This window comes from Esox lucius, chromosome 4 (genome assembly GCF_011004845.1).
Source record: "Esox lucius isolate fEsoLuc1 chromosome 4, fEsoLuc1.pri, whole genome shotgun sequence".
Taxonomy (NCBI): Eukaryota; Metazoa; Chordata; class Actinopteri; order Esociformes; family Esocidae; genus Esox; species Esox lucius.
In genome coordinates this window covers 294042-314618 of record NC_047572.1, presented here as the reverse complement: position 1 = coordinate 314618, position 20577 = coordinate 294042, and the positions used below count along the sequence as shown (strand labels likewise).

At 40.9% G+C, this 20577-nt stretch overlaps 1 protein-coding gene across 6 annotated transcripts in view; it reads right to left on the bottom strand.

Moving 5' to 3' along the window:
• The window catches only part of pcdh1b (protocadherin 1b), a 353309-nt gene that overhangs the window by 97459 nt on the left and 235273 nt on the right, over positions 1-20577 (bottom strand). The window contains exon 6 of one of the 6 annotated variants that reach the window (XM_029119487.2): positions 7586-7674. The exons of the other annotated variants lie outside the window; for them this stretch is intronic. Coding sequence (XP_028975320.1) covers positions 7601-7674 — 74 coding nt within the window. The 3' untranslated portion in view covers positions 7586-7600. Of the gene's footprint in view, positions 1-7585; positions 7675-20577 lie in introns of those variants that run through there. 6 annotated transcript variants of the gene reach the window in all.

Below are 20577 nucleotides of genomic sequence, written 5' to 3'. Positions count from 1 at the left end.
TGGAAATTGGCACTGGACTAAACTATCATATAATACTTCTTTACACCAGAGATCTACTCCCCAGCCCCCCCTCCCTTTCCATTCTAAACAAGGAAGATAGGTATAAGCAGAGCTTTCTTTGAAGCTTAAATGGAGCCTTTTGTGTACACATATCCAGTTCATTCAGGTCCGTTACAGGATAAAGGACAAACCTAAGGATTATTTTTGGGTTGACATATGGCCCAATTTGCTCTGTGGACTAGACATCCTCCACATTATTGTGCAGACCTTCCTGTTCACAATTCTTTAAACACTTCCTGTTTCTCCACTTCCTGCTCAACTCTTCCTTCCTTGGTCCCTTCCAAAGTAAATGTATGTGTTATAGCTAAAGCAGAACCAGACAGAACCAGACTGACTAAGAAGTAGGGTTGCACGATATTCACAATAGGTGATATTGCAATAGTGATCATAAATATAGCAATATCCATATTCATTTCAATATTCTTAAACATATGTAAAAACACAAATGTTATGGGAAAACCCATCACAATAAATTAAGAACATAAGAAAACAACAAGTTTTCTTACAATACAAGGGATTATTGCAACTGACAGTCACATTGGACTGGTACAACATGAATAAATAAATAAAGATAATGCTACAGAACAGGACATGTTGTACTGGGGGTACAGCAGACCTGTCCAACTTTTAAAGTACAAGACATGCAGGGCAAACTGGGGTTTAGAACTGCCATTTCCACTTGAATTTGCCTTCATTGCACAACTATACATCCCACTTGTACACTGCATGCACAATTATTATGCAAGTATAATATTCTGATCGTATTATTATTTCTATGCACAATTTCCAACTCCAAATCATATAAACTTGAATGCTCATTGGATTGAATCATTTTCAGGCGATATGTATGCGTAATGAAGGAGGGTGTGGCAACAGTGAATAACACCTTATATCAAGGTATGCATTATTATTAGGCAGCTTCATGACCTCAGGTAAAATGAGTCAAAAAAGAGATTTAATTGACACTGAAAAGTCCTAATTTGTAAAATGCATTTCAGATGGACGCAACACTCTTGAAATAGCTAAAGTATTGAGGCGTGACCACCGGACATTCAAACCTTTTTTTCGAATAGTCAACTGGGGTGCAAAACAATGCATGGAGAAGAAAATACGCAAATTAACTGCAAAAGACTTGAGAAGAATTAAACGTGAAGCTACCAGGAACCCATTATCCTCAAGTGCCACCATATTCCAGAACTGCAACCAACCTGGAGTGCCCAGAAGTACAAAGTGTCAAGTGCTCACAGACATGGCCAAGGTCAAGAAGGCTGACAGAAGACCACCACTGAATAAGATTCACATGTTGAAGCATGTAGATTGGGCAAAGAAATACCTGAAGACAGATTTTTCTGGTTTTATGGACAGATGAAATGAGAGTGACTCTTGATGGACCAGATGGATGGGCCTGTGGCCATCACTAATGGACACAGGGCACCACTTCGAGTCAGGCACCAGCAAGATGGAGGAGGGGTACTGGAATGGGCTGCTACCATTAAGGATAACCTTTTTTAAGGTTGGACCTTTTTAGGTTGAAGATGGACTGAAACTCAACTCCCATACCTACTGCCAGTTTCTGGAAGATGCTTTCTTCAAGCAGTGGTACAGGAAGAAGTCCTCCGCATTCAAGAAGTCCATGTTCATTATGCAGGACAATGCTCCATCACATGCATCCAAGTACTCCACTGCTTGGTTAGCAAGCAAGGTCCTCAAAGATGCCCGAATAATGACATGGCCCCCTTCCTTACCTGATTTAAATCCTATTGAGAAGTTGTGGAGCATTCTCTAATGTGAGATTTACAGTCAGGGAAGACAATACACCTCTTTGAACAGCATTTGGGAGGCTGTGGTTGAGATTTCAGATCAAGAAACTGACAGATTGCATGGATGGAAGGGTAGTTATTGAAAAGAAGGGTGGCTATATCGGTCACAATTTTTTTTTGAAAGGCCAGAAATTTTATTTCATTCTCATTTTGTGTAACTTATTTGAAAAAAACGAGTTGGAGAAAATATTCTTATAATTTAGTTGCCTAATAATTCTGCACACTTATGTATTCCCCTGAGAAAGATCAAAACAAATTTTTCCTTTGTAAAACATTCAGGTTTAAGGTTCAATTATATTTTGGATTGACTGAGAGGATTGTAATTTGTTCAAAAATAAAATAAATCTTGAGGAATACGATTTGCCTAATAATTGTGCACTCAGTGTACATTATACCTGATACTTGTAAATATTCTGCCCTCTTCTATTTGCACTCCGGGTTATATCCTAACTGCATTTTGTTGTACTGTACTTGTATGTTCAATGACAATGAAGTTGAATCTAATCTCAAGTTTTTCTTAGGATATGCCCCCAAGTTTAGTCTCCACAGTAGAGGAACGCTTGCCCACTCTCAAACAGGGGCAATCACAAGTATTGGCATTTTATACACATTACTTAGTCAACACTAAAAGCAAAAACATTAAAACAAATGATCGCATGGACACAGACTGCAAACTAGCTACAAAGGGAATCTGAACACTTTTCGCTAGAAGAGTCTGGTGTTTCTTGTATTTCTTCGCAGCCCATACATCCTTTGAGATTTTTTAAATAGATTAAATCTCAAATCCAATGTATTTTAGAAGCATTTCCTCTATAGCTAATACCGGACAGTCATTTATTCTTTATCGCTCAGTCTTCTAAAGTCCCGACTCCATTTAATGCCAAGATGTTTATATTTATTTTGGATTATACTTTTGTAAATCATTTTGTGACATGGATTTTCATATGACAACACGGAAGAAATTACACTTTGCAACAAGTGTACAGGTTGTATAACAGTGTAAATTTGCTGTCCCCTCAAAATAACACAACACACAGCCATTTTTGTCTAAACCACTGGCAACAAAAGTGAGTACACCCCTAAGTGAAAATGTCCTAAAGTGTCAATTGGTCCTAAAGTGTCAATATTTTGTGTGGTTACCATTATTTTCCAGCACTGCCTTAACCCTCTTGGGCATGGAGTTCACCAGAGCTTCACAGGTTGCCACTGGAGTCCTCTTCCACTCCATGACGAATTCACGGACCTGGTGGATGTTAGAGACCTTGTGCTCTTCCACCTTGCGTTTGAGGATGCCCCACAGATGCTCAATGGGGTTTAGGTATGGAGATATGCTTGGCCAGTCCATCACCTTTAACCTCAGCTTCTTTAGCAAGGCAGTGGTTGTCTTGGAGGTGTGTCGTTATCATGTTGGAATACTGCCCTGCGGCCCAGTCTCCGAAAGGAGGGCATGTCATAGTACATGTTGGCATTCATGGTTCCCTCAATGAACTGTAGCTCCCCAATGTTGGCAGGACTCATGCAGCCCCAGACCATGACACTCCCACCACCATGCCTGACTGTAGGCAAGACACAATTGTCTTTGTACTCCTCACCTGGTTGCTGCCACACACACTTGACACCATCTGAACCAAATAAGTTTATCTTGGTCTCATCAGAACACAGGAAATGGTTCCAGTAATCCATGTCCTTAGTGTGCTTGTCTTCAGCAAACTGTTTGCAGGCTTTCTTGTGCATCATCTTTAGAGGAGGCTTCCTTCTGGAACGACAGCCATGCAGACCAATTTGATTCAGTGTGCGGCGTATGGTCTGAGCACTGACAGTCTGACCCCTCAGCCTTTCAACCTCTGCAGCAATGCTGGCAGCACTCATACGTCTATTTCCCCAAAGACAACCTCTGAATATGACGCTGAGCATGTGCACTTAACTTCTTTGGTCGACCATGGCGAGGCGTGTTCTGAGTGGAACCTGTCCTGTATGGTCTTGGCCACCATGCTGCAGCTCAGTTTCAGGGTCTTGGCAATTTTCTTATAGCCTAGGCCATATTTATGTAGAGCAACAATTCTTTTTTTCAGATCCTCAGAGAGTTCTTTGCCATGAGGTGCCATGTTGAACTTACAATGACCAGTATGAAGGAGTGTGAGAGCGATAATACCAAATTTAACACCTGCTCCCCATTCACACCTGAGACCTTGTAACACTAACAAGTCACCAGACACCGGGGAGGGAAAATGCCCAATTTCAACATTTTCACTTAGGGGTGTATTCACTTTTGTTGTCACCGGTTTAGACATTAATGGCTGTGTGTTGAGTTATTTTGAGGGGACAGCAAATGTACACTATTATACAAGCTATACACTCACTTTTTTACATTGTAGCAAAGTGTAATTTCTTCAGTGTTGCCACATGAAAAGATATAATCAAATATTTGAAAAAATGTGAGGGGTGTACTCACTTTTGTGAGATACTGTGTGTACAACTGAAATGCAGGGATAGCAGCAGTGAGGTTCCTGAGGTAGACACGTACCTTTAACAACTGAAAACTTCCATTATTAGGCTTAGCATAGCATTGTCAGAGTAGTACAAGGGAGTAGTGCAACAAGGCCCCAGCGAGGCAGGGGGGTATGGTAAGTGATGGGTCACAGAGTTCAGCAGAGTTACAGTAGATGGTAAGAAACTGTTCCTGAGCCTGCTGGTGCGGGACCAAAGTGACCTATACCGCCTGCCTGATGGAAGGAGGGCAAACAGTTGGTGGCATGGATGTGAAGGGGGTCCCTGATGATCTTGCTTGCCCTGTGCAGAAACCGTTTCCACTGGAGGTCTGCGATTGCAGGAAGCTGGGAACCAGGGATGTGCTGGGCGGTTTTCACCACCCATTGCAGGGCCTTCCGGTCGGATATAGAGCAGCTCTTAAACCACACTGTGGCACAGTGGGTCAGATTGCTCTTGGTTGTGCAGTGGTAGAAGTTAACAAAGATCTTGGTGGACAGGCACTGCTGCGCCTTTTTGACCTGGGCTGAGGTGTTGAGGGTCCAGCAGAGGTCCTCGGAGATGTGGAAACCCAGGAATTTGAAGCTGGACACATGCTCCACCTCAATACCACCAATGAGGACTGGGTTAATGAATGAGTGGGGGAATGAATGAGCCAGTCGGAAGGTGGGTATGATTAGGAGGCCATAATGATATTAAGGCCACATTTGAAACATATTTGAAACTCTCTTACTCTATGTGCTGTGTGATGTTTTGTGACACCAAATATTCAGAACACATTGTCCCACCTGAAAGACAGCAATGTCCTGTTAATGCCCAGGGACAATGGCATTTGATCTTTGGACTAGAGGGACAAGAGTGGTCCATACATATGGCTCTCCAAAACCATTTCCAGCAACATTTGGTTGCTTCACTGCTTAGCTTCCGAGTCGTGTCTTTTCAGTGCAGATTTCTGTGTAGAATTCATCCGTGCATGACTCGACTTATCTGCAACACATTTGACTGGTCTGCGTGTTGCCCATAGTGACAAGACACACGATTACCTGGCTGCACTACGCTTAAGCATACCTACCGCACAGTCATTAAGGTCACTGAGGTTATGCGTGGAACAGCCAATAGTCGCTGTCCCGGCTTTCCCCCGCAACCCCTACAGTGCCAAAAGGACCTATGGGCCATTGACTGACAGCATGAATGATGTCTGTCAACATGTCCCTATGCTAGAGGAGACCTACGTCTGCATAACTGAGTGCTAACACAACGGACCCTTGCCACAGAGGGAGAAAGAGAGGGAGAAAGAGAGAGAGAGATGGAGAGAGAGAGAGGAAAATAGAGACTGAAAGATAGAGAAAAAAGAGCCAGAGAGTCCAAGAGAGACATCAGGGGAAAGACGGATACATATGGTGAGGTGGGTGGTGCTGTGCTAGGATGCATGGTGATTCATCTCGTCCGTAGAGATAATGTTGGAAGGCTCTTTCCTGCCTGCTAAACGAGACATGCTCCATCCGTAATGGCCAATTAGCAGTATGCTAGGCTATAAATACACATGCACACATCTGTTTCTGTCTGCAGGCCCACACAACTAACCATGTGTTTACGGGACACAGAAAAAAGACAGAGAGAGACACGAGTTGTATATGGACATGAAAAAGCAACAGGAAAGATAGGAGTGCTAGGAAAAAAGATGAAATCAGAAGTCTGACATTGGTCAGGGGATGAAGGAATGGGGATGACAGACAGAGCAACTCTCCAGTCACTCCAGGGGAGGTTAGGGCTACATCAGGGGACAAGAAGTTGGGGACCAGATTGGGAATCCAGTGACTGCCTTTTCTTCCCCTTGTCTCCCATCCTGACCTCTCAGACCCCACCACATGGCCTGAATATCTGACCCCAGCCAACCTAATGACTGTTTTTGCAGCCAGTGCTTCTGTGTTTGCATGTGTGCAAGTGGGGTATATGTTTGGTATGCAATCAATCAATACAATTTATAAAGCCCTTTTTACAACAGCAGTTGTCACAAAGTGCTTTACAGAGACACCCGGCCTTAAACCCCAAGGAGCAAACAACAGTAGTGTTGAATTTCAGTGGCTAGTATGCATATTTTAGTGTGCGTGAAAACTCGGTACAGCTCATCACCTGGCTAATAACATCTCTACAGTGAAGCATGGTGGTGGGAGAATCATGCTATATGGGGATGCTGTCTCATAAGCAGGGACTGGTAAACTGGTCAAGATTAAGGGAAAGATGAACAGAGGATAATACAGAGAAGTCCTTGAAAAAAAACCTGATCCAAAGCGCACAGCACCTCAGACCGGAGGTAAGATTCATTTTTCAGCACGACAACGACCAAGAGCACACAGCCAAGACAATGCTGGAGTGTCTTCGAATGTCCTTTGTGGCCCAGCCATAGCCTGTACCTGAACCCTATGGAACATCTGTTAGGAGACTTTCAGTACACAGTTCTCCTACTCTACCCATCCAATCTAACAGATGGATACAGGATACACAAATAATAACTAGATGTAATAATTTGTAAAATAAGTCTATAACATAAAAAAAGAAAAAAAAAAAGAAAGCAAAGGTCTCTGAATACTTCCCGAAGCCACTGTATGTAATTGTGTGTCTCCTCTCTGAGTTTGAGTGTCACTATAATGACCAGGTAATGCTAACAGACTTAATCATTCTTCATATTATATGGAGACATGCATTTTCTGACAGAGGCATGTCTATGTTTTTTTAGTTTTTCCTGTCAGATCCCCCTATCTTGATTGTTTTCGTAAAGCAAATAGCCTCAGATAAATCAGGCAAATAACCATTTGCGATATCAGAGACCACGGCCATCATTGTTCAAATCCAAACCCCTCAAGCCAATCCTAATGAATCCATCAGGGGCAGTAAGAACTAAGGGATAAGGGTTGAGAATCAAACTGCGTCCTATATGTTCGGGGCTGCATGCGGCTTAGGGATGAGCTGATATTATTGGCTTTTTATGTGACCGCCCTGTGATCTATCTTAAGCCTTTTCCCTGCTGTGTAAGGAGATATAAAAACAAAGGACTCCAGCCCTGGCACCACTGCCCCCCTTACCCCCATCCAAACACTGCAACACTATCCTCAAACCCTCCAAGCCCCCCTGCCTTGTTCCTGAGCCTGTAAGCAGCTCTGCTTCTGCCTTCCCATCCCTCCCTCTGGGGACGGACTGGCCCTACCTTAAGCTCTTTGCTGGCAGCAACATTTTTATGGAGCTAAACTCCATGAAGAACTCCAGGGTGGTGGGGGGTTCAGGAAAAGATGCTTGTAGAACTGCTGAGCTGCACACAAAAAAACAAGATGGTAGGGAGTAAAAAGAAGAGGGACACCTGGTGTGCATACAGAATTGCCAAGTGATCGGATATAGAAGCAGAGTCATGCACAGACACTTGAGGTGTCATGGGCATAAAAATAACCCGTTGACAAACACACTTGAAAAGACAATAATTAACATTCATTATATGCTTATATGGTGAAAATTGTAAAATGATCAATTTCTGTAAAAAGACACTCACTCATCAAGTCAGAGTGCTTCAAAACTATGAGAATCAAATAGTATGCTGCTGTCATGCAAACTTGACAACAAGATGATGAATTTGGCACCAAACAAAAACGTATTAATTTAAATCAGAAAAACCACTCAATAGGGCATCTGGAAACCGAAGGAGAAAAAGGCGCATGTAAAGCACTGTATTTGCTTGTGACTCTATAAAAGGTTACTTTACACCGTGCGTCTCCAATGGCTCATTGAGTAGAGAAAACATCAACATACGGCAGAATCTGTTTGTGTTTGTAAATTCACTATTTACAATCACCCGGTAAACAACTAGTCCATTGATCATTGAGTTTTTGTCTCACTTTGTAGTAATGGCAGACACTAATCACATTTTTGGCGATTTCAATTTTCATATGGAAATGTCCAATAACCCTCTTCCAAAAGTCTTTCAAGCCATAATTGACTCAATAGGTTTTATTCAACATGTCTCAGGTCCAACGCACTGCCACAATCATACCTTATATTTAGTCCTGTCACTAGAAATAGATATTGTACATATAATAATATGTATAATAATATATATAATAATGATTCCCCATAATCCTGGAATATCGGATCACTGTCTTATTACCTTTACCGTTAAAACAAGAAACCCACTTGCACCCCAACCTATTACTTTTAAAAGCAGTAATATAAATTCTTGGACTTCAAATAGATTTCTTGATATTCTTCCAAGCTCTCTCATCGAAAACGGAGTAAATAAATCTGCAAACAATCTAATAGAGGATCTAAACTAGGGTGGCCAGATGTCCCGGTTCACCTGGGATTGTCCCGGTTTCAAGCCAGGTGTCCCAAGGTTCTGATAAATATCTGTAAAAGGCTAAAATATCCCGGTTTTTGACATTCACTACCAAATTGTCCCAGGTTTTACCACAACTAAAATAATAATAATAAAAATAATACTGTAACGTTTCCACATACGAATTCGAGCTAAACAAACCACTGCAACTAGGTGTACTAAGCACTGAAATAATTGTCCCCCATCCTGATGAAATCGCTTATGGTGCATGCATGTGCGCGTGGATGTGCACGTGGATTAATGTGCGGTACATGGTCCCGGACTGGGGGTTTGAAAATGTGGTCACCCTATTTTAAACTCAATACTGCAAATTACTTTAGATATGGTTGCACCACTAAAAACAAAAGAAATATGCAACAAGAAACTCGCTCCCTGGTACACAGACAATACTAGAGTACTCAAGCAAGCCTCCAGAAAATTGGAGCGAAAGTGGCGCTCCACCAAGTTGAAAGTATTTAGACTAGCCTGGATAGACAGTTCACTATAATACCGAAAAGCACTCACATTTGCTCGATCAGCTTATTTCTCCAACCTGATTGAGGTGAACAAAAACAATCCAAAATATATTTTTGAAACAGTTGCAAAGTTAACAAATATGCTCAACAAGTGAAGTTGGTCTTCACTTTAGCAGTAATTAATATACATTTTTTTGATTAAAAGATCACCACCATTAGAAAACAAATAACCGAGTCCTCCTTAAATAGGTATAGTCCTCAATTAACAGTTACCTTTTAAAATGTTCATAAAACACATGTACTAATCTTAATTTCAATTTATAATATTATCTTTCTCTTTACATTTCACTGAAACTCACTCACTTGCTTAAGGAGTATGCCTAAACCATGTGACATGTAAACGGCTACTAACAACAGCACACCAGATTTGTTCCCAAACTTTTATCATAACTTAGTATAGTTTGCAAGGTAATAAATAGACTTGAGTCCTTTGTAGCAATTTCAAGTCGAACCAGTTCTCACACCACTAACTTGCTGGTAGTGGTAGAGCACTTTGTTTTACCTGAACGGTTGCGTCTTTCACACAGTCTAATTAGCATTGCTTGCAGTCGCTATTCCGACAATGTTAGTGGGCTTTGCTTATGTGATCCGCTGGTTCTTCGTCTACGCTGTGATACGCCTTTTTGCTTTAAGTCTTTTACTCCTTTACGCCTTGAGAACTCATTGACCGCTTGTCATGAAAAGAAGATCATTTAACATTTATTTTAATGTGTTTTACAGAGTTCCTTCGCAACTTCCGTAGTAGTGGTATAATATATAGAGACATTTAGTTCCGTGCTTAACAGCAACACAATCGTAAAAAAGAAACTAGTTACTATTGGCTGCAAAACCTTTTTTCACCTTTTACCTATACTTTAGATTTTTATTATATTTTACCTCAAACAAATCATGTATTAATTTAAACATTAAATATTAGGGATGCACCGATTGGGAAATTCTGGGCCGATACCGATACCGATGTTTAACATAACAATTTGGCCGATGGCCGATGCTTTTTTTTTTTTTTGTTATTTATTCCTTCTTTTGTGCTACAAAAGTCTTTTGGCTCTTGATCACACTATCCTAGAATGAGCACAAATTCAATCAGACCAATTTATGAAACAAAAAACACCTTTATTGTCACTTTCTGGTTGACAGTTATAATCTTATTTATAACAAGTTATTTTCTGAAAAATATAACATTCAAAAACCTTTGACTGCTAACTAATAGTAATCAATGAAAAGATTGTTTCAGCAGTACATTGCCCAACAAAATTATTTGAGTGCTTTTAGCCTGATAAACAAAAACTTAAACAATGAGATTATTTTCATGGCCCAATAAAAAATATTTTTTCTGATAAAAAATTAAATAAAAAAAAACAACAACATCAAGTGTTAATGTAAAAACAAGTGAAATAGGCTAAATAATATGTTATTAAAATAAATAAATAATGTTATTCATGAATGCAAAAATAAATAGGGCTATCTTTCACCTTGTGTATTTCTCATACAGAATAAACAAAAATGTTCTCAATGAGATTATTTTCATGGCCCAATAAAAAATATTTTTCTGATAAATAAAAAAAAATACTTCAAGTGTAAATGCAAAAACAAGTGAAATAAATAAATTATATTATTTAAATAAATAAATTATGTTATTCATAAATGCAAACATAAATAGGGCTATCTTTCACCTTGTGTATTTCTCATGCAGAATAAAATATTACTTTTTCAGAACTCACAGGCTCGAACACGGGGCATTTTATAAAACAAAACAGTACCTCCACTTCTGATCATTAATGACACATAAGTCACCTGCTGTATCTCTGGCCTACTTCTTAATAAGATGCATGTTTTTCTTTACAAAGATAAGCATCTCTGCCTTGTCACAGCAAAGCCTATTTCTCTTTTCATCTAAGACATGAGACACAGAGCTGAATAACCGCTCACTCTCTACGCTGGTGCATGGCGCACTAAGGTATTTGCGTGCTATTTGTGGGAGTTCTGGAAAAAGCAGATGGTTATTTCTCCAATAGCAAAGTGCGCTCTCACCTCTCGGAATAGTTATCTCTGACAGGAAAATACCCAGTTGTTGGGATACAGACGAGGTACTTGTCCTCTCTGATCCATTTTCTTCCAGAATCTCCTCAAACACATCATGCAGGGAGGGCCCTGTTCTGTCGGATCGTTGCCTTTTGCGCTCTGTGTGATGTGCGCGCTCTCCATCGCGCGTCACATCCTCTGCACCGGCATCAGCCAACAGGTGTGCCTCAAGTATTTCTCGAGCGCGTTGTTTAACATCCTCATCAAAGTAACGATCCTTGTATCTGGGATCCAAATAGGTGGCAATGCAGAACATGGGATCGTACTGGATTTGATCGAAGCGTCTATTTATAGCCTCTAATAATGAGGTCTTTGTTGTTTTAACGCCGTGATCGGTGTCAGCCTGCTTACTCAGAAGACGTCTCAGGGCTGTCACAGAGGGGAGGACATCTGCAGCTGATGCTTCTGATGAGCTAACTTCTCTCGTCAATTGTTCAAATGGGGAGAGGAGTGTTATAAAGTTTTCAATTAATTGCCACTGGTGCGCAGTTAGAGTGGCCGGGAGGTCGTAGTCTGCGGCATATGTAGCAAGTGCACGCTTTTGTTCCAGCAAGCTCTCCATCATGTACTCTGTACGCTCTCCATAAAATGTACTATTCCAGCGTGTGGAAACATCTTGCTGCAGCCTTTTTGGTTTCATTCCCAACTGGATCTGCACAGCCTGGAGACGTGAATAGGCAAGGGGTGAGTGTTTAAAGTGGCCGACGATTTTTCGGCATATAGACACAATATCAGTGAGGCTGCGCTGGCTAAAAACACCGTCATGAATTGCCAGTTGCAGTGTGTGCGCCATACAGCCAAAACTAGCCAGACCACTGTCCATCATAGCTTTTTTCATATTCTTAGCATTATCTCTCACGACAGCATGCACTCTGGTTTTGTCGATTTTCCACGTCTGGAACATTTTCTCAAAAGCCTCCGAGATAGCAGATGCTGAGTGGGTACCTGCAAACTCCTGGGAGTGCAACACTGCCTTTACCAGGTTGAAGTCCTTATTAATCCACTGTGCCGTGAGGCTAAGCATGCTCACAGGGCTTACATCTGAATTCCATATATCAGTGGTGAAACTGATTGCAGCGATGTCGCAAGCCAGTAGCTCATGAATGTGCGTGGCCACAATGTTGTGTATTTCGGGGAGACAGACCTCGGCAAAGTGACGTCGGCTCGGCAGCGTGTAGCGTGGCTCCATAAACTTCATCAGACTCCGAAAACCCACGTCCTCCACTACAGAGAAAGGCTGGTCATCTAAAGCTATGAACTCCATCACCTTGTTTGTTATCTGTTTCGCTTTGGTGCTGTCTGGAGGCAGCTGTTTGGCTTTCTCAAACGCCGTGTCAATTGAAGTCTGAGCCTTAACGGGGATTTGCGCTTCCTTAGCGGGCTTCATTTTTCCGTTTTTGGTCAGCTTGCAGGTAATCCCCGTACACCGCCTCGTGCCTGCTTCTCAAATGTCCAATGAGATTTGTTGTGTTAAATGACTTTCTAACAGACCCCCTCTTGAGATTTCAACGGAACACGTATTGCAAACTGCAAAACGCTGATCTTTCTCTGAAACTTTAAAATATTGCCACACGACCGCCATCTTCTTTGTTTAATCCAAGTTACTGAAGAGAGTTCACCGGTGCCCTCTTCCGCCTCGGTATCCCCCCCCCCACCCCTCCCGCCAAAAAAATAAATAAATAAAATTCTCCACATCGGCAAATGTCATATTTATTTCCCGATGGCCAATGGCAGTTAACAAGGCAAATATTGGCTGATACCGATGTCCAACCGATGCATCGGTGCATCCCTATTAAATATCAAATCATCAAACAACACAAACTATGAAACAGCACTTACACTTCCTGTTCAACTTCACACAGCTGGGCCAGGCTGCACTTAATCATAGACCATGCTGAAGACATGAGTCTTTAGTAGACACTTGAAAGTTTGCACTGAGTCTGCATTACTAAACTGAATTGGCAGATCATTCCGCAGTAGTGCAGCTTTATGAGAGAAAACCCTGCCTCCAGCGGTTTGTTTAGAAATTGTGTAGGTATGTATGGCTGGATCATTTCAGCAAGGTAAGTAGGAGCAAGTCCATGTAATGCTTTATATGTTAGCAATAAAACCTTAATCAGCCCTAGCCTTAACAGGCAGCCAGTGTAAAGAGGCTAGTACTGGAGTAATGTGTTCAATTCTTTTCTAGTTAGGATTCTAGCAGCCGTGTTCAGCACTAATTGTTTATTGATTTATGAGGGTAACCGGCGAGAAGAGCATTGCAGTAATCTAATCTAGAATTGATGGATTAGTTATTCTGCTTCAGTTTTTGATAACTTTTCAAATATTTACAATGTTCCGAAGTTGGGAAAAAAGCAGCTTGAGATATATATGCTCATCAAAAGAGAGATCGGGGTCGAGAATAACATTCCTCACAGTTTTTTTGGGATACGATCATACAACCATCGAGGTTCTCTGTAAGGTCTGCTAACAAAACTCTTTGTTTCTCTGGTCCTAAAACAACCATTTCTGTTTTTCTTGAGTTTAAAAGCAAGAAGTTCTCCATCATCCACTTCCTGGATGGCAGCATATACACTGAACAAAATTATAAACGCAACTCTTTTGTTTTTGCCCCCATTTATCATGAGCTGAACTCAAAGATCTAAGACTTTCTCTATGTACACAAAAGGCCTATTTCTCAAAATATTGTTCACAAACCTGTTTAAATCTGTGTTAGTGAGCACTTCTCCTTTGCCGAGATAATCCATCCACCTCACAGGTGTGGCATATCAAGATGCTGATTAGACAGCATGATTATTGCACAGGTGTGCCTTATGCTGGACACAATAAAAGGCCACTCTAAAATGTGCAGTTCCATCACACAGCACAATGCCACAGATGTCGCAAGCTTTGAGGGAGCGTGCAATTGGCATGCTGACAGTGTATATAGTAAAACTAGAAAAGGAACCAGGCAAGCCTAGTTCAGCCGGCCAGCAATTAAATGAGATAAACGTGGTTATCACCCTCACTGGATTCAAACCCAGGTCTCCCACATGAGTGACTGTGTCATTAACCGCTTCACCGCTGTGCTATACACCTGGACATTGTCAGTATAGCATCTCAACATTAAATAATTTTGTCACGCGTTAACATCATGTCAAATTTTCGTTTCTTGTTAAGTTAACCTCCATTACAAATAGCATCTATGAAATGTATGGCTTTTGCCACAGGCCATTTTAACAGCTGATTAGCTAGTAATAGGCTTAATAGTATCTAAGCTACTACTTGAGCTTAACACAGCCAAAGCTATTTCATGGTGCAAAATCATTAGTTTTTTCTTTCATTCGTGAATTTAATTGATACAATAACTATCAACATAGGCAACGATAACTGACCTTTTCGTCAGGTGAAAAGAAGAGAGAATCACGGAAACCCCTAATGTATTCCTGCACGAGGGGTTTTGATTTAGCCTATATTACCGTAAAATTCATGCGTGGATACGTACTTTGAAAATCCACCAGAAATAGTTGCAATAAAAAGTTATATTTTAGGCTTACTATAACGGAGTTACTGAAGGTTGTAGCCAGCAATGTGGATGCATTCTTCGAAAATCCACCAGACATTGTCACAACATAAATGCAAACAGTTTTATTTTAGGCTTACTATAACGTAGATACTTAAGGTTATAGCCAGCGAAGTTTTAATCTATATGGAACAAATCCGAATGCACAATTTGCATCAACTGTAACGAGATTCGAACGTGGGACCTATTAGTTGCCAGTCCGCGTCTTTAATCTCCATGCTATTTAACAAGGGTCGGGCGGACACTCTTCTTGGCCGGCTCCGCTTATGTGTTCTGGCAACAATAATGGGCTCAAAACGGAGCCTTCAGGAACACCAAAACATACCTTTGATTTGTCAGAGGACATGCCATCCACACAACTTATATCTTTCAGATACATAACATTTAAACCAGGCTAGAACGTGCCCACGTAGCCCAATTTTGAGTGTGGCATGGTTGTTGGTGCCAGACGGGCCGGTCTGAGTATTTCACAATCTGCCCAGTTACTGGGATTTTTACACACAACCATTTCTAGGGTTTACAAAGAATGTCCTGTGGGCGAAAATGCCTTGTTGATGCTAGAGGTCAGAGGAGAATGGGCCGACTGATTCAAGCTGATAGAAGAGCAACTTTGACTGAAATAACCACTCGTTACAACCGAGGTATGCAGCAAAGCATTTGTGAAGCCACAACACGCACAACCTTGAGGCGGATGGGCTACAACAGCAGAAGACCCCACCGGGTACCACTCATCTCCACCACAAATAGGAAAAAGAGGCTACAATTTGCACAAGCTCACCAAAATTGGACAGTTGAAGACTGGAAGAATGTTGCCTGGTCTGATGAGTCTCGATTTCTGTTGAGACATTCAGATGGTAGAGTCAGAATTTGGCATAAACAGAATGAGAACATGGATCCATCATGCTTTGTTACCACTGTGCAGGCTGGTGGTGGTGGTGTAATGGTGTGGGGGATGTTTTCTTGGCACACTTTAGGCCCCTATTCGAAAAGCAGAAAGACAATTAGAAGTACACACAGCAGATGAGTAGGAAGAAACTTCGCCTGACGGTGGTTCGATTTTAGACTCAACAGGTTCATTGTCAAGACCTCTGTCTCATAGATCAAAATGAAGTTCTACCTGCTCTAGCATCCACTCAGTCAAGAGGTATGAGGCTGCGGCTGAAGCTGCCGCATCCCAGGAAGTTTTGACAGTGTTGGAAGAACAAGAAAAGGAAGCAAATTTACTTCAAAGGCTAGAATCTGAGGACAAACAACGGCTGGCACAATTTGGGTCTGAGACCCTATCCAGACCACAAGCAATGCAAGACAAGCATAGAAAGCTTGAACGCCTGGAAGAAGTGAAGAAGTTGAATGCAGCAAAAGCTCAAGTAAGGGTCTATGACCTAGTCTTAACGAGACAGCACCCGAAAAATTTGAATTTGTGTCGAAATGGTAGGAAAGGAGGAGGAGTGGCTGCCCTATTCAAAGATACATTCCAGTGCAAAGGAAATACACTAGGTAATTTTATTTCTTTTGAATACTTCTGTTTTACATTGAAGGGTATCCCCACAATTTTAACATCCACATAGATAATAGTGCGGACAATAAAGCCAAATAACCTTTTGACCTACTTGACACTTTTGTGTCAACATGTAAAAGAGCATACACACTCAAGGCCACATTCTAGATCTGGTCTCTAAAGGTCTCTATATTTCCTCTGTCATGGTTAAAGACTTGGCCCTGTCTGACCATTTGTCTTTTTTGATTCACTTATCACCCCAAATTATCCTGTTAATTATTTCTGTTAAGAAAAGGTACATTAATGAGAGTACCAATGCTCAGTTTATTGAAGCCATAGCTGTATCTCCAACAATAAGTGCTGAGTCAGTTGATGTACTCCTGGATAATTTTAATGCCAAAATATTAAACGTCATGGATCGTGTTGCACCGGTAAAGGTAAAGAAAACTATGAGCAAACAGAAAACACCATGGAGAACCACCCTGAAAAGAGAATTTGGGAAAGCAGGACGTAAGTGGAGGAAAACTAAACTTCAAATTCACTATGACATCTATAAACAAAGCCTTGGTAGCTTCAACAACAAGTTACGCAGGGCCAGACAGCTACATTTATCGGGAATGATCAACAAAAATATCAACAATACCCGCACTATTTGTCATGGTCGACAAGCTTACAAACCCAATAAAACAGATAGCATCAGAACTCATGTCCACTGTGAAATGTAATGAATTTGCATGTTTCTTTAGTGAAAAAATGATAAGTATTAGACGGAACATCAGAACTACACAGTCTAACAAGGACTCTGTACCGTCACCATGACCACCAAGACATAATTTGGTTATTATGTCGCATTTTAATACAATTGATCAAAAATCCCTAGAAGAAACAGTTTGACATCTTAAAGCTTCCAGATGTTGTCTCGACACACTGCCATCAGACTTTATAATATATATTTATTTTACTCTATAACAATTGACCTACAGCAAATAGTTAATAGCTCTCTGCAATCAGGCATTTTCCCAACCTCTCTTAAAACAGCTGCCATTAAGCCCCTATTAAAAAAAGAGAACACTGGATGTATCTATAATGAACAACTGTATCAAATAGACAATAGACCTGTATCAAATCTCCCTTTTATAGCCAAGACCATTGAGAAGGTTATCTTCAATCAACTCCGACCTCACCACATTACTGAAATGGCCCTGATTAAAGTTTTAGATTAGATACGGCTGAATACCGATTCTGATAAAATAACAGTTCTGGTTCTATTTGATCTCAGTGCAGCATTTGACACTGTAGAGCATAAAACACTTATAGATAGGCTGGAAAATTGGGTAGGAATCTCCGGGACAGTCCTTGATTGATTCAGATCTTATCTAGATGGCCGGAGTTACTTTGTCACCATTGGTAATCATGAATCTGATAGGATAGCTATGACATGCAGAGTTCCACAGGGATCAGTTCTCGGACCGCTTCTGTTCAATCTCTATATGCTACCTCTGGGCCAAATTCTGCAAAACAAACAACATTAACTACCACAGCTATGTCGATGATACTCAAATATATATGGCTCTCAAACCATATGACAACAGCTAAATAGACTCTCTGTGTCACTGTATAGAGCACATAAATACCTGGAAGAACCAAAATTGTCTACAATTAAACCAAGATACATGAGATTATTGTGTTTGGCAACAAAAATAAAATAACAAGTATTAGTAAAAAGCTGGATTCTCAGGACCTTATAACCAGGGATCAAGTGCATAATCTTGGTGTTCTGATAGACTCAGACCTCATATCAAAGCGGTCACCAAAACAACATTCTATAATCTAAAAAATATAGCCAGAATCAAAGGCTTGGTGTCCCAAAAACACCAAGAGAAGCTCATCCATGCTTTTATCTCTAGTAGGGTTGACTACTGTAATGGCCTCTTAACTGGACTCCCAAAGAAAACTGTAAAACAACTGCAGCTCATTCAGAATGCTGCTGCTAGAATGTTAACCAGGACCAAGAGAACAGAGTACATTACTCCAGTTCTTAAATCTTTGCATTGCTTTCCAGTCAGTAACAGAATAGATTTGTGTTAGTGAGCACTTCTCCTTTGCAGAGATAATCCATCCACCTCACAGGTGTGGCATATCAAGATGCTGATTAGACAGCATTATCATTGCACAGGTGTGCCTTAGGCTGGCCACAATAAAAGGCCACTCTAAACTGGGATGCCCTCTCTCCAATGCCATTTGGGGGCAGAGTCACTGGCTTTTTGTTGTCTCTCTGTTGTACCCATTGTGCAATTGGGGTGAACTCTGCTGGCAATACTCGGCCTTCATTTAAGGGTGGTTGGTGTCCCTTTGGTTGATGCTTGTGGGTGGATTGACTTCCTGCCTGTTGGGCCCTGTCATCTAGTCATGCTTCTGACATGGATTAAGTTTTATACACTCTGGACACAGCCCAAATGCATTTATTAATTATTACAACTTGTACTCTTAAAATGTTCACCCGGCACAGCAGAAGAGGACTGGTCACCCATCTGAGCCCAGTTCCTCTCTAGGTTTCTTCCTACATTTTGGCCCCTCCTAGGGAGTTTTTCCTAGCTACTGTGCTTCAACACTGTTGTTGCTTGTTCTTTGGGGTTTCAGGCTGGGTGTTTTGCAAAAGCACTTTGTGACAACTGCTGATGTAAAAATGGCTTTATAGATACATTTGATTGCTTGATTCATCAGCAATTCCTTTCGAAACTGGAGGGAAGGTAATCAGTGGCTGAATGCAACCCAAATGCCACAATAAAAAGTAATTGAGAAGCCCTAGTTAATTCTCAGCGACGGCTTAGCTTGAGCATTTCATGGGTCTGATCAGATTCAGCATTGCGCTATTCAATCTATTTGAAAAGACGTAACGCGCAATCTCCTTATTTTTATTGGATTATACTGTCATCATGGCAGCCATCAAACAAAACACATATTGACAATAGACAGATCAATGTCATTGCACTGATCCGATGATCCCTGATTTGACAGTAGACAAAAGCACATTGAGACTGTACCTGCTTTACCTAATCTGCACATTGGCTCGACCATACCTAAATAAATCCAAATAAAATTTACTGAAACTGCTTAAAATATACGAATATGGTTTATTCCTCCAAGAGCTGGAGGGAAGGTCTTTAAGGAGGCTGTACTGTATCAATCGTGAGACACAGTATTGACTATGCCTAGACTGGCCAATTAAGATTTGTTCTTTTGGGATTCATTTCCAGATTTCCACAGCAAAGTCCATGATAAAATAATTTATTTTCTGTTTTACCCAGTTGCTGTCTCTACTGTTATCCAATTTCCCTGAAATCCCCATTTCTTTGTCATATTTTCTGGAGTTTTTATGTGGCTTGGAGATTGGATGGGCCGTCATATCCTGCTATCTTGTGCTATGAAGTCAAATTTACCTCCAGGCAAAATATGGCAGGGCCGTCTGCACACAGCATTCGCAAACCATCCTCTTTTGAAAGGAACACAGTTAGACGCACCTGTTGTCTGACTAGAGAAGAGCATACGGAGATACTACAGATTGAAAGGAGTCAGACATGGAGCCGAGACGCAAGACTTACAGGTGCTTGAAATTTGATGAAAAGTGGTTCGACCCATATTGGATCCTCAAAAGAGCTCCAAGATTGCTTTATCATCCCTGTGCATTTTTCCTAACAAAAGATCATAGTGGGCACATTTGCACAAGCATATACACATTTCATATTTTTCCCTCAAGTTATACCATTATGGTGCCACAAAATTCCTATTTTCTTAAAGACAATCACATAATTCCTAATCACTAGTGTTAGGGTAACCAATAAATCGAACCTATGATTTCACCATACCCCAACCTAGACTTAACCCATGAAAATGCTGGTGTAGGAATTATTAAGTGCAATGGCTTTGTAAACATCATTCACATTTCCGGAATTGTACATCATGTAATCATCCTATGAATTTCTTTTGCAACCAAATATTCTGACATAACACCCCAGTAGCCACATTCCAAGCCACGATATTTACAGATGTCCATGTCCTATGATAGAGCTATAATTACAGTAGTTGATTACTTGATTTGCTAATGTAGCAAATTAATGTCTAAAATTATGGATTTACCAGTGAATGTTCCATCAACAAAAAACTGTTGTTTA